Source organism: Bombina bombina, chromosome 10 (genome assembly GCF_027579735.1).
Source record: "Bombina bombina isolate aBomBom1 chromosome 10, aBomBom1.pri, whole genome shotgun sequence".
In the NCBI taxonomy this organism is placed as follows: Eukaryota; Metazoa; Chordata; class Amphibia; order Anura; family Bombinatoridae; genus Bombina; species Bombina bombina.
Genome location: NC_069508.1, coordinates 12,656,320 through 12,671,043, shown reverse-complemented (window position 1 = coordinate 12,671,043; position 14,724 = coordinate 12,656,320). Strand labels below are relative to the sequence as shown.

The 14,724-nt window shown below is 37.4% G+C and overlaps 1 protein-coding gene across 1 annotated transcript in view; it reads right to left on the bottom strand.

The window, feature by feature from the left end:
• Window positions 1–1,755: 1,755 nt before the first annotated feature.
• Window positions 1,756–14,724, bottom strand: part of CRB1 (crumbs cell polarity complex component 1) — a 114,323-nt gene continuing 101,354 nt past the window's right edge. Inside the window, exons 9-10 of the mRNA XM_053693752.1 lie at window positions 7,348–7,474; window positions 1,756–1,971 (exon numbers count right to left, since the gene is read on the bottom strand). Of these exons, the coding sequence (XP_053549727.1) occupies window positions 1,756–1,971; window positions 7,348–7,474 (343 nt within the window). The remainder of the gene's footprint in view (window positions 1,972–7,347; window positions 7,475–14,724) is intronic.

The window sequence follows — 14,724 nt, the reverse complement described above, 5'->3', positions numbered from 1 at the left end:
TGAATATGTTATGTATTTATCACATGCCTTCCCCTTTGTATATAACTCTTGCATAGTTTGCTGATTCCTTGTATTTCACTCTAACATATGTTAAGATTGGTGAGCATTCAAATAGTGTTTTGAAGCTATGATTGGCTGTTTAATAGGGGAGGAGATCTACAGGTATATATCAGAGCTGTTTAGCCATTTAGTAATTGAAGAAGTTCAGTATTCTGTATACGTAACATGTTTGACCTCTTCCTGTGATGTATATCGATTTTTTGATGCCGAATTAATGCCGAATAAATGTTTCTGCTTTAACCTGATATGAGAGTCCTGTGATCGTCTGGAGACCGGGTGCCTTTCCGCTTTATTGTTTTTAGGATTCCACCCATGGCTGAAATACTTGCTGTAAGGATCTTTCAGGCTGATTGTAATTATATATTGTTACATTCAGGTATTTACCTCTGAGCACTTATATTAGACAGAGGATCTGGATAACATTCCGTCTCTATTTTCATATTCTCATTTCTGTATTTATGATAGATCTGTAAAGGTTCACCCTTATCCCAAGAGTTGATTATATGCAATGTGCTACTGGTTTTACCTATATAACAAGATTAATTAAATGAAGCAAATATGAGTTGCCAACACAATCTATAGACTTTTTGTATTTTACTCCTTTTTATTTAAAAAAGATGCAATACCTTACTCACAATATAATAAAAACGAGAGATACTTGTTTAAAATAGTTTTATTCCACTGCAGCCATTCTTGTTAAATAGCTGTTCTCCGTCTTGTAGGATACAGCAGGTAGAATATCATATAGCACAACAGGTTCCACACTGCATAATATGTTGGCACTTTATATATAATAGATAATAATACTTGTGATATTATTAAGGCAGATTGATAAGGACATAGGTGACCAGTCAGTGACAATTTTCTTACCTGGATTTCAGCAGAAACATGGAATATAAATTTGGTTAGACCATTAGTTTTATAACAATTACATTTCCAGGTATATTCTGCTGGTCTGATAAGTATTAATCACAGCAGAACTACATTTGCCACATTGTGAGAGGATTTGACTTTATGAGAAAATATTATGGCTTGCTCCCAAAGATTCACTAATAATTGCAAGAACTCTCCAGGAAAACTGTCTCTATTAACTATTGATTTGTGGTCCTGTGGGATAGTTTTAGTAAATCGGTCCCAAAGGATGACAAGAACTGGAGAGATGTTTCTGTGGAAAGTTATTTAAATGTTTTGAGAATATAAGGTTAACATAGAAAGACGATACAGAACAAAGGCTCAGCGTCTCATTAACTAAGTGCTGACTTGGAGTGCTGGGCACTTGTTTTAAGTAGACCTACAAGATAAGACTTTTAAGTGGTAAGTTTCACTTCACGTTGTAATTCATTCCCATAATGATTGTCTAAGTTTAGCAAGTTTGTGATGTGACAATGACATTTATAACACGTTTACATCCAGACACAAATAAACATGTGCTATGGAGGAAGTAAGACCCAATGACGGCATTTGGCACAATCAGCAGGTTACTGCTATTCAGCTACAAATTATGCTATAAGGCTGTACAGAGAAGACATTTTTAGTTGTCACTTGAAATTAAAAAATAAAAACCTTAAAAAAATAAATTGTACTTAGAAAAATGAGGTACGTGGATGGCTGTGCAAATCCTGTTGGTCCCAGACACAGTCTCAATAGCTGATGAATTTTCAGAGCAGAATGTTTGGTTGGGGCAGAGAATGCTTCTCAGATCAGTCTCTCTAAAGGAGGTGGTTGGACAATGTTCCACATTTCCACGCGAGAACCTTCTTTCTCCTGACGGCTTGGGCTATAGGTTCCTTGGTTGGACCTTAGGCCGGCCACGGCAATGAAGATGCATAGACCAGCACAGACAACAAAGAAAAGAGCCAGCACGACAGATGCTACAGCTGTGAATACACCGGGGGGCTGGAACTCAGACAGCTGGAGAGATGAAAAGCACAATTTACCACAAATACAGTCATCTCACATTTAGGTGCCTTGGTGTAAATATGTCTTACGTTTAGGTTTGGATGATTACACAACAGGGAGGATCCCTTTAAAATAGTCACTAAATATAAAAAGTATTATTTGTCTTTATGGGTTATATGCTATTGTGTGCTCTGCTTATACTAAGATGTTCAATAACCTCTGTCCCTTTGCTCTACAGGTGGCTAGTGGTCTAATATATAGGGGCCCATTTATGAAGCTCCATATGAAACTTGAAGGGCCGTGTTTCTGGCGAGTCTTCAGACTCACCAGAAACAGCAGTTATGCAGCAGCGGCCTAAAGACCGCTGCTCTATAACCCTGTCTGCCTGCTCTGATGAGGCGGACAGGAATCGGCGCAATTCAACCCGATCGATTGACACCCCCCTGCTGGTGGACCATTGGCCGCGAGTCAGCAGGGGGAAGCGTTGCACCAGCTTGTGAGCTGCTGGTGCAATGCTGAATACGGAGAGCGTATTGCTTTCCGCATTCAGCGAGGTCTTGCGGACCTGATCCGCACTGTCGGATTAGGTCCCCAAGACCTTTCATAATTCGGCCTCATAAAGTCTACTGAGTAACAGAAGAGAAGTAATATAACTTTTCAAATCAGTCTGTATTCCTTTATTTGCAGAAGGATCTTTGCTAAACATTTAGCGCTACATTATGAGTGGAGAAGTACTTTGTGCTCACGCTCGCTGTTAACTTAGCTAGATGGTGGCTTTGTGGGTGCGTTGGGTAGCGCATGTATTACAAGTTGAAAGTAAATAATTTTTGCATAAAAGCTAACCCGACACGTGCAAGTAGCCAAAGTTCAAATATCGCAACCACATTAATGTATTCCCCGTCGACCTAAATGGACTGCGAAAAGTAGAAAAAAAATACCCTCTTACTTGTGTGAAAATCACGTTTACTCAAGTGCGCTAACCTGACATGAAATATTAATATTTCACATTATAATGTTCTTCACATACCAGAATATGTTCTATATTAATTCATAAATACACCACACATTATATATATATATATATATATATATATATATATATATATATATATATATATATATATATATATATATATATAAGAATATTCCAATTAGGCACTCTCCGGTCTTTAAAAATTATTTATTTTAAAGTGACATTTCAGGGTGATCCCCCTTCCTCAGACTTAAGGCAAAATATATATCTATACATATATATCTATATGATTATATATAGCTATAGATATATATATATATATATATATATATATATATATATATATATATATATATATATATATATATATATATATATATATATAGGAATATCTATGTATAAATACTTAGAACTTATTGCTCTATATGAAGAACATTGGAATGTGAAATATTTACATTAATTACACAGTTAAACACTTAATTAAATATGAATATTGCATAAATATTTTTTAACATATATATATATATATATTATATATATATATGTATTGATGTGTTTTTATTAGACATGTGCGTTTCGTTTAGTTCCGAATTGAAAATCGGACAAATTTGTCAAATTTGGAGCTTTGGATTGATTTGAATTTCCAAATTACCCTAGCAACGAAACTAAACTAATCCGAATGCATTTGTAACGAATAAATCCAAATTAGTTCAGATTTATTCGCTACATTCGAATGGCCATGGAATAATTACAATTACAATAGTATTGTACAGTATATTAGGTTATATCATTCTGCTAGGTCTGTGCAGGGCACATTATGTAGCTGGTACCTGTGAGGTTGGTACTTATGTTGATTCCGATGGGTTACACCTAATATACAGTACATAATACTAGTCTAATACACAGCACATCTCACCTAACACATACTGAACTTCCAAATTTATGAATCGAATTCGAATCGATCCGAAAATGAAATTGGAAAAAAATCTGAATCGGTCCGAAACAAACTGAATACAATTTTTCTGCTGCGCACAAGTCTAATATATACAGTATATATATATTTTTATATATACATACATATTTAGACATGTATATGTATGTATCTCTTTTTTAAAGCCCTTCGCACACCTGAGACTTCATATCTTTGAGCCCCTATAACTTTTTTATGCATTTTTTTAAATCCGTTTTATCAGACAATGTTAATATGAGTGTAAATGCTCTTTTAAATGTATTTTTGATGTTTTTTGTGACACTGTTTAGTCGAGCATAACAGTTAACCAGAGCTCTGAAGTCACGCTATCCCAACACGCGTTAAATCCAACTGCGCTCAAGCCAACACGATTACTTTTAACTCATAATATGCACGCTAGTTCTGACACATGCAAAGAGCATACTCTTTTCGCTATTACGCGCAATAGTTAGCGTGCCACTCGTAATCTAGCCCTTAGTTAGTGTCGGATTTCTTGTCATGTGTGGAGATACAGTTATCCTGTTGTAGCAATGTATGTTCTGTTTATTGATATGCTTCCTTGTTGATTGTATTTATGTGTCTATAACTGTGATGCAGTTGTTAAAGTATCTCTGACTTTATGATGATATATTGATGACATTTTGGAAGACCCTTATAATTTTCTATTTCCTTTTCCTAACTGAATTAATTTGATGTTTTCTCTTACTTGCACCAACAAGGGATTTTATTATATAACTCTCACCCCCTTCTCCTTTTATATGTCTTCAATCATTCAATCACTGGATGAGTATCTGGCTTTCAAGCTCTTTCCTGCATCACCCAGGGCAGATTTAAGGAGACATCAAGTAAACTCAACAAACAGATAACAATGAAGATGAAACAAGATGAGAAACAGACAAAGAGACGTTGAAAATAATTTAATGTAAGATGTTGAGAGTTAAAATCATACAAAATGCACAATACATAAAGATGGAAAACACAACATGCATGACAAACATATTTATAAAAAGGTGCAAGAACATATATAAATAATCTAGTTAAGTTGTCTTTGGCCACCACCGAACAATAGCTTTCAATTGTATGGTTCAAAATGTTATTTGGGTACTGTTAAACAGAAATGAACCCCTCTATGGGATAGAGATCCCGTGTATATATATATAAATAATAAGTTGACAAGCTTTCGGAAGAGTTCCTTCCTTTATCAAGTCCTTTATCAAGTTCCATCCTTTATCAAGTCTAAAGCAATAATGGAATTTACAGATTATATCTTAAAACACAGAATAGCTAAGAAGACAGTGCACTGTCTTCTTAGCTATTCTGTGTTTTAAGATACAATCTGTAAATTCCATTGAATTGGTCAGTATTGCTTCAGACTTGATAAAGGAAGGAACTCTTCCGAAAGCTTGTCAACTTATAAATGTATAGTTAGTCCAATAAAAAAAGTATCATTGCTCAATGCAATACTCTTGTTATTTTGATATCTAAATCTCTGGACTAATACGGCTACTCCAATCAACGTGTATATATATATATATATATATATATATATATATGACACTGGTTTTGTAGCTTAGGGCTGATCAAAGAGATCTATACAGATGATTTTTAAAATGAATGAAGATATAAGTACGCATTAGTGAATCAGCTTCATAGAATAACATAAGAACTGGTGGTACTGGAGAGACTGCAGAGGCCAGTAATGTTAAAGAGGTTTTGGTTAGCTTGAGAGACTGGTGAGGCCTGTGAAGTTGGAGAGCTGGGGGTTAGAGACAGTGCTGCTGAAGAGGTTCGGGTTAGCTTGCGAAATTGGTGTGGCCTATAATGTTGGAGAGGTTGGGATTATATGGCGGGTCTGCTGAGGGCAGTGAAGTTGACGAGGTTAGGGTTGGCTGGAGAGGCTGAGAGTCCAGTGAGGTTAGAGGGATTGGGTTTAGCTGGAGAGACTAGTGAGGGCATTAATGCTGGTGAGATTGTGGTTAGCTTGAGAGACTGGTGAGAACTGTGAAGTTGGAGTGGTTGGGTTAGCTAAAGAGACAAGTGAGGGAAGTGAATTTTGAGAGGTCAGGGTTGGCTGCAGAGGTGGAAGAGTCCAGTAAAGTTGGAGAGGTTGGGGTTAGATGGAGAGACTGGTGAGGGAAGTGAATTTGGAGAAGTTGGAATTAGCTGGAGAGACCTGTGAGGCCAAGAAAATTGGACAGATTGCTGAGGGCAGTAAATAAAAAGAAAGTGGGGTTAGATAGAGAGACTGGTGAGGCCAGTGATGTTGGTCAGATTGGGGTTAGATGAAGAGACCGGTGTGGATAAAGAAGTTGTAGAGGTTAGGTTCAGCTGGGGAGACAGGTGAGGCAGTGAAGTTGGAGAGGTTGAGGTTGGCTCAATAGAACAGTTAGGGCAGGGAATTTGGGGAGGTTGGGGTTAGCTGGAGAGAAATTGGTCAGGGTAGTGAAGTTGGAGAGATTGTGGTTAGCTGGAGAGGCTGGTGAGGGCAGTAAAGTTTGATAGGTTGGGGTTGGCTGGTGAGGGCAGTGAAGTTGGATAGGTTGGGGTTGGCTGGTGAGGGCAGTGAACTTGGACAGGTTGGGGTTAGCTTGAGACAATGGTGAGGGCAATGAATTTAAAGAGGCTACTAAGGCTTGGGAGGTCTCTTGGTGAATTTGGCCATCTGACTTGACCTATTCTGATAATAAACATGCAAATGTAATGGGAAGGATGATTAAAGAAGGAAATACTATTACAGTATTTCTCAAGAAAATCTAGAATGATTAAGCAAACACAAGGAGATAGAAAGTCTGTACTTCCTGACATGACAGCACAATAATATGATTTTACACACGAGACAAACAATACACAGTAAAGATAAAAGACTATATAAGTATGAAATGAGAGGATGTCATAAATATTTAATCTATTTATTGTTCCCTTCAGAATGAAATGTCTTATGTAGACACCCAAAATAATTTCACTGTAATACATATATGTGCTGAGAAATGTGACCTGCGGATTGATCCATACACCCTAGATCTGTAGGTTGTAATTACATAATGTGGTCAAACACGTGTATGTGCATGTTATTTGAGTGGCTGTGCGTCTGAACCTCTGATCAACCACAAACTGTTCCTTCAATTTAAAAAAAGATGTAAAACTATTGTTCATTGTCTCCTTATTCTACCTAGAAGTTTAGAAATGTGACACCTTTGTATGTTGTTTATGTCACATCCCAGGATGCATCATGTGAGACTGCACATCCCGCTAGCTGCTCACACATGTGCATATTGGGACACGACTTAAGATATTTTTTGGTAAATTGGAAGTCTCACTGCTCGTCATATCCCTGATCCCCCCACTCCACAGCCGGCTCATCCTCCATGCGCAGTATGAGATAAGACAACAGCTGGAAGAGGTTTTGCCACAGCAGCATGGACACATAAAAGTAGAGGTTGCTTACGTCAATTTCACAGCGCTCCCCTGCGAAGTTCACATCACAAATACAGTGGAAGCGGTCAGGCAGGTTCTGACAGATGCCGCCATTTAGACAGGGATCTGAAACGCACTCGTCAAAGTCAATCTCACACCTGAAACAACAGGAAATATAAAATGGTCAGTCCCTTTGCTCAATGTAATCTCAACCAATAATGTCCGCCATTGCTTCATGCAACACCTACCTATAATATTTATTGTTCTGTTCAACATTCTTAGACTCTCCCCTAGTTTTCAAAGTTTCAAGGGCTCCTTAAAGACTACATACAGGGGAAACTCGAAAAATTAGCATATCGTGCAAAAGTTCATTTATTTCACTAATGCAACTTAAAAGTTGAAACTAATATATGAGATAGACTCATTACATGCAAAGCAAGACAGTTCAAGCCGTGATTTGTCATAATTGTGATGATTATGGTTTACAGCTCATGAAAACCCCAAATCCATAATCTCAGAAAATTAGAATATTGTGAAAAGGTGCAATATTCTAGGCTTAAAGTGTCCCACTCTAATCAGCTAATTAAGCCATAACACCTGCAAAGGGTTCCTGAGCCTTTAAATGGTCTCTCAGTCTGGTTCAGTAGGAATCACAATCATGGGAAAGACTGCTGACCTGACAGTTGTGCAGAAAACCATCATTGACTCCCTCCATAAGGAGGGAAAGCCTCAAAAGGTAATTGCAAAATAAGTTGGATGTGCCCAAAGTGCTATATCAAAGCACATTAATAGAAAGTTATGTGGAAGGGAAAAGTGTGGAAGAAAAAGGTGCACAAGCAGCAGGGATGACAGCAGCCTGGAGAGGATTGTCAGGAAAAAGCCATTCAAAAGTGTTGGGGACTTTCACAAGGAGTGGACTGAGGCTGGAGTCAGTGCATCAAGAGCCACCACACACAGACGGATCCTGGACATGGGCTTCAAATGTCGTATTCCTCTTGTCAAGCCACTCCTGAACAACAAACAACGTCAGAAGCGTCTTACCTCGGCTAAAGAAAAACAGACCTGGTCTGTTGCTCAGTGGTCCAAAGTCCTCTTTTCTGATGAGAGCAAATTTTGGGAAAAATGGGAAGAGCAGGCTAAAGTCATTAAAAGTAAATTTCTGGAGAGGGGATATGATGAGAGTATGCTGGATCAAAAAATCCAGGAAATTGATAACACAGAAAGGAAGGAGCTTTTGAAATACAAAAGAAAAACATCTCCAGTGGAGAACGACAGTTTCAATGTGGCCATGATCATGGAATACAGCGAGAATAAGGATATCATCGAAAAAATATTCCAGAAGCATTGGTCGCTCCTAAAAGATGATGACCTAATAGGTGACAAACTACCATTGAAACCAAAGTTTGTATACTGAAAACCCAAGAACCTAAAAAGTCGACTGGCCCCGAGTATAGAGAAGAAAAAGAAGCAAGGTATAACAGACACATTTGGAAAAGAAGTGAAAGGATTCTTCCCGTGTCCACTATGTAAAGCGTGCAAATGTGGCAAGAAATCCACCACATTTTGCAGCTTTACAACTAAAGAAGAATACAAAGTGAAAGAGATTATTAGATGTCAGGACAGTGGAGTAATATACATGCTACAGTGTTCATGCGGTCTTCAATACGTGGGCCAGACGTCAAGAATCCTAAAAGACCGGATACGCGAACACCTACTACTGATAGAAAAGCTGAACATGGACACAGCCCTGTACAGACATTTTTCAACCAAACATAAGGGGAACATCAAAGAATTGACCTATATGGGCATCCAGAAGATCGGAAAAGATTGGAGAGGTGGAAACTACACAAAAAAACTACTATCCGCAGAATCTAAGTGGATCTTCAATCTAGACTGTCTCCATCCAAAAGGATTGAATAATAAGGAAGATTTATCCCATTTAATCTAACCAAGACCAGACCGGATCGTATATCTCTCTCCCCTCTAATTTTAGGCCCAAATGAAATTATGATTCTCTCCCCTCTAGGTATAAGTCTTTATTGGAACAAAAGCAAATTACATCTATACTAGTAAGATGCCTCTACCTGAAATAACCAGAAGCCAGCTAAATTATTTAGAACAAACATAGATGAATAATTTCTTTAACATACTCTACCAATATGGATATAATCCCCTTCCTTCTCTCCCTCACATTTAATGTAGTCCTTACAATTTACGGCAGCCACACAATTTGTGTATCTAAAGATATATTGCAGCCAAGGGTACTCTAGCGGTCCCTTTAAAATGTAATAGTCCCTTTATAATCTGTAAGGAAGGGCAATTCAGCAGTCCCTTTGTAGTCTGTGTTCCAAAAGCGAAGTAAGCACAGACAATCCATGAGGATAGACAGTGAGACGTCCGTTTTAGCCTTAATCAGCGATATATAACCCTTTTTATCTTAACTCCGCAGTTACCCTCACGATATATTCCAACACGTTAAAAAAGAATTAAGGAACAGACCAATCTCCCATTTATAGTGAATATCTCAATTATCAGGAAAAATTTTCATTAAAGGATATGCAGTACACTCTCACACATTTTTTTAAATTCTAAGAAATGATGTTAATAATTAAATACGTTAATAATTAAATAATCGCCGCCAACATTCGTTCAGATATTATATTAACACTACCCTCTTGTTATGCTCATTTACCCCCATTCTGCCCATCCATTCAAAGTCAAAATATACAAGCTACGAAACCAATTCTTTTCCTTCACCCTAGCGTGGATCCAATGAAAATTGGATTAACTATGAATAGTAACGATAGCAACATGAAAAAGATAAAAAGCAGATAAAGAAATTCTTTCATAGTCTCTTCAAGCCTAAAATGCATACTTATAAAATAAGTAGAGCAGAATCGGTAAACCATTATATAAGCGCATATTAGCAATTTACTATAGGAGTTATCTCCTATATATAATGTATATCAGTAATCTACTATAGGAGAATTTCCACATATACAACACAAAGGAACAATCCAATATAGATTATAATCTTATGTTAACAAAAAGAAAAAATCACACAGACAAATACAAATAATAAAAAGTTTTTATTTGGTGAACATAAAGTTGGACTAAAAAGATCTAACCTCACTTTCATGCATACGAAAACGTAAATATCAAATCAATTTTTGCCATTTATATAACTCTCTAATTCCAATTTCCGCCATCTGCCACTATCTGTTAGGAATAACGTTAGTGAAAATCTGATACCCAACCGAATTAGACATAACAGACACACCTCCTCTATTTACACAAACTATTCCTCTCCAATAGGGCCTATCAGCTGAGCCAATCACCAGTGCCAACTAGCGGTGACGTCACAACCAATGGGGACTTCCAAAAGTCGGAACTAAAATTAATTAACAACAAAAGAGATTGACATAAATAACAATTGATCAGTCACTATAACATAACAAGTTTACCGAAATTGTCCATTAGACTAATAAGATCGGCCAGATTGTTGGCCTTTAGTAGTCAAATCTAGGTACAATTCGGCTAAATATCCCCCACCGGAAGTGACGTAATCAATACACGGAGGCTAAGGAAATATTTCAATACCCCAAAAGATAGTCCCAAATGACTCTTTATGGCATTATAAATTATTACACATCACAAGATATAAAACATTACTTTCATATAATAATTATATATATATATATGGAAAACTATTGTAACGAAAAACCGGAAGTCATTGACAAATGGCATTTCCGGTCACAGATTGGAATCCCCTATATAAGGCCCAAACTAACAGCTTACCATTAGTCTTGATAAAGGCCTAGGAAAGGCCGAAACGCGTAGACCTGGTAAGCTCTATTCCATTAGGAGGGTATATTTGAAAAATTTTCTACACATTGTATTTATTTTTTCCCCACAGGTTTTTTTCGTTTGGCAGCATTTGTTTGTTATTCCTTGTGTACTGTCTCAATTTTTGCCTGGAGCTCAGTCTCCAAAGAGCACTTTTTTCCTATTTTTTTCTTCACATATTTTTTCCTATTTTTTCTTTTAAATCTTTCGACTTGCAACATACATCACGTTTGTTTTGGACATCTCCCACACAGAAGTGATTTTTCTCACACAAGAGTGAAACTTTGTTTCCAACAGGATTGACTTTTATATTATTATTTTTTCACAGGACTTAATTTTTCACAGGATTGATTGTTTTATTTTTTCACAGGATTGATTGCCTTATTTTTTAGCACACCCATCACCACTTGGACTTATCCTACACTCATAGTGTGGAGCGGAAGCTCTCACACACACCATCACATCAAATTGTCTAAAAACATTATTGTTGAAACTTGCTTATTTTTATAAATACCCCGCATACAGTTTAAGAATATTGTTTTTATTAATTTTTAGCGTGGATCCATGCTTTTCTTCTAGATTTTAAAACTCATATTATTGTTTTAAATTGTTTTAAATTATTTTACTACTATAACTGTTTACAATAGAGGAATTGTCCTGAATAAATATTCATTTTCCAGCAGGACTTGGCACCTGCCCACACTGCCAAAAGCACCAAAACCTGGTTCAATGACCGTGAGATTACTGTGCTTGATTGGCCAGCAAACTCGCCTGACCTGAACCCCATAGAGAATCTATGGGGCATTGCCAAGAGAAAGATGAGAGACATGAGACCGAACAATGCAGAAGAGCTGAAGGCCGCTATTGAAGCATCCTGGTCTTCCATAACACCTCAGTAGTGCCACAGGCTGATAGCTTCCATGCCACGCCGCATTGAGGCAGTAATTGCTGCAATAGAGACCCAAACCAAGTACTGAGTACATACAGTATGCATGCTTATACTTTTCAGAGGTCCGATATTGTTCTATGTACAATCCTGTTTTTATTGATTGCATGTAATATTCTAATTTTCTGAGATTGTGGATTTGGGGTTTTCATGAGCTGTAAGCCATAATCATCACAATTATGACAAATCACGGCTTGAACTATCTTGCTTTGCCTGTAATGAGTCTATCTCATATATTAGTTTCACCTTTTAAGTTGCATTAGTGAAATAAATTAACTTTTGCACAATATTCTAATTTTTTGAGTTTCACCTGTATATACTGTCATATATTTATGTACCATGTACTTCACCTTTAAGAAACAAACCTCTTAATTAATTTACTACAGCTTTAAGAAAACAAACCTCTTTAATTTTGTACTACAGCTTTAAGAAAACAAACCTCCTCAATCCAACACCTGTATAAATCAGCAGCACTTCCTTTCCTCAGTGCTTGGTAATTCTCATTCACTTCAGGAGATGCAGGATCTGAGAAGCTAAGTTTGTTCTAAAACAACTTATTTGCCTCTAATAACTTTCGCCTAGATTACAAGTTTTTGTCGGTAATGGTGTGCGGTGCTAACGAGCATTTTTTTGTCACCGCTCACTTAAGACAACGCTGGTATTACAGGGTTTTTTAAACCCGGCGTTAGCCGCAAAAAAGTGAGTGGAGAGCAAAATTTAGCTCCACATCTCACCTCAATACCAGCGCTGCTTACGGTAGCGGTGAGCTGCTAAAACTTGCTTGTGCACAATTTTCCCATAGGAATCAATCGGGGAGAATCGGCTGAAAAAAAACCTAACACCTGCAAAAAAGCAGCGTTCAGCTTCTAACGCAGCCCCATTGATTCCTATGGGGAAAATACTTTTTATGTCTACACCTAACACCCTAACATGAACCCCGAGTCTAAACACCCCTAATCTTACACTTATTAAGCCCTAATCTGCCACCCCCGACATCGCCGACACCTACATTATATTATTAACCCCTAATCTGTCGCTTCGGACACCGCTGCCACCTACATTATCCCTATGAACCCCTAATCTGCTGCCCCCAACATCGCCGACACCTACTTTTTATTTATTAACCCCTACTCTGCCGCCCCCAATGTCGCTGCCACCTAACTACACTTATTAACCCCTAATATGCCACCGCCAACGTCGCCGCCACTATATTAAAGTTATTAACCCCTAAATCTAAGTCTAACCCTAACCCCCCCTAACTTAAATATAATGTAAATACATCTAAATAAAATTAATATTATTAAATAAATTATTCCTATTTAAAACTAAATACCTATAAAATAAACCATAAACTAGCTACAATATAACTAACAATTACATTGTAGCTAGCTTAGGGTTTATTTTTATTTTACAGGCAACTTTGTATTTATTTTAACTAGGTACAATAGTTATTAAATAGTTATTAACTATTTAATAACTTCCTAGTTAAAATAAGTACAAATTTACCTGTAAAATAAATCCTAACCTAAGTTACAATTACACCTAACACTACACTATCTAAATAAATTACCTAAATTAACTACAATTAATTACAATTAAATTCAATAAACTAAATTACGGGAAAAAAAACATTAAATTACAGAAAATAATAAAATAATTACATTTTTTTTAAACTAATTACACCTAATCTAATCCCCCTAATAAAATAAAAAAGCCCCCCAAAATAATAAAAATCCCTACCCTATACTAAATTACAAATAGCCCATAAAAGGGCCTTTTGCGGGGCATTGCCCCAAAGTAATCAGCTCTTTTACCTGTAAAAAAAATACAATACCCCCAACATTAAAACCCACCACCCACATACCCAACCCTACTCTAAAACCCACCCAATCCCCCCTTAATAAAACCTAACACTACCCCCTTGAAGATCACCCTACCTTGAGACATCTTCACCCAACCGGGCAGAAGTGGTCCTCCAGACGGGCAGAAGTCTTCATCCGATCTGGGCAGAAGAGTTTCTCCAGACGGGCAGAAGTCTTCATCCAGGCGGCATCTTCTATCGTCATCCATCCGGAGCGGAGCGGGTCCATTTTCAAGCCATCCAACGCGGAGCATCCTCTTCCATCCGACGACTAACACTAAATGACGGTACCTTTAAGTGACGTCATCCAAGATGGCGTCCCTTCAATTCCGATTGGCTGATAGAATTCTATCAGCCAATTGGAATTAAGGTAGAAAAAATCCTATTGGCTGATCCAATCAGCCAATAGTATTGAGCTTGCATTCTATTGGCTGTTCCAATCAGCCAATAGAATGCAAGCTCAATCCTATTGGCTGATTGGATCAGCCAATAGGATTGAACTTCAATCTTATTGGCTGATTGGATCAGCCAATAGGATTTTTTCAACCTTAATTCTGATTGGCTGATAGAATTCTATCAGCCAATCGGAATTGAAGGGACGCCATCTTGGATGACGTCACTTAAAGGTACCGTCATTTAGTGTTAGTCGTCGGATGGATGAGGATGCTCCGCGTCGGATGGCTTGAAGATGGACCCGCTCCGCTCCGGATGGATGAAGATAGAAGATGCCGTCTGGATGAAGACTTCTGCCCATC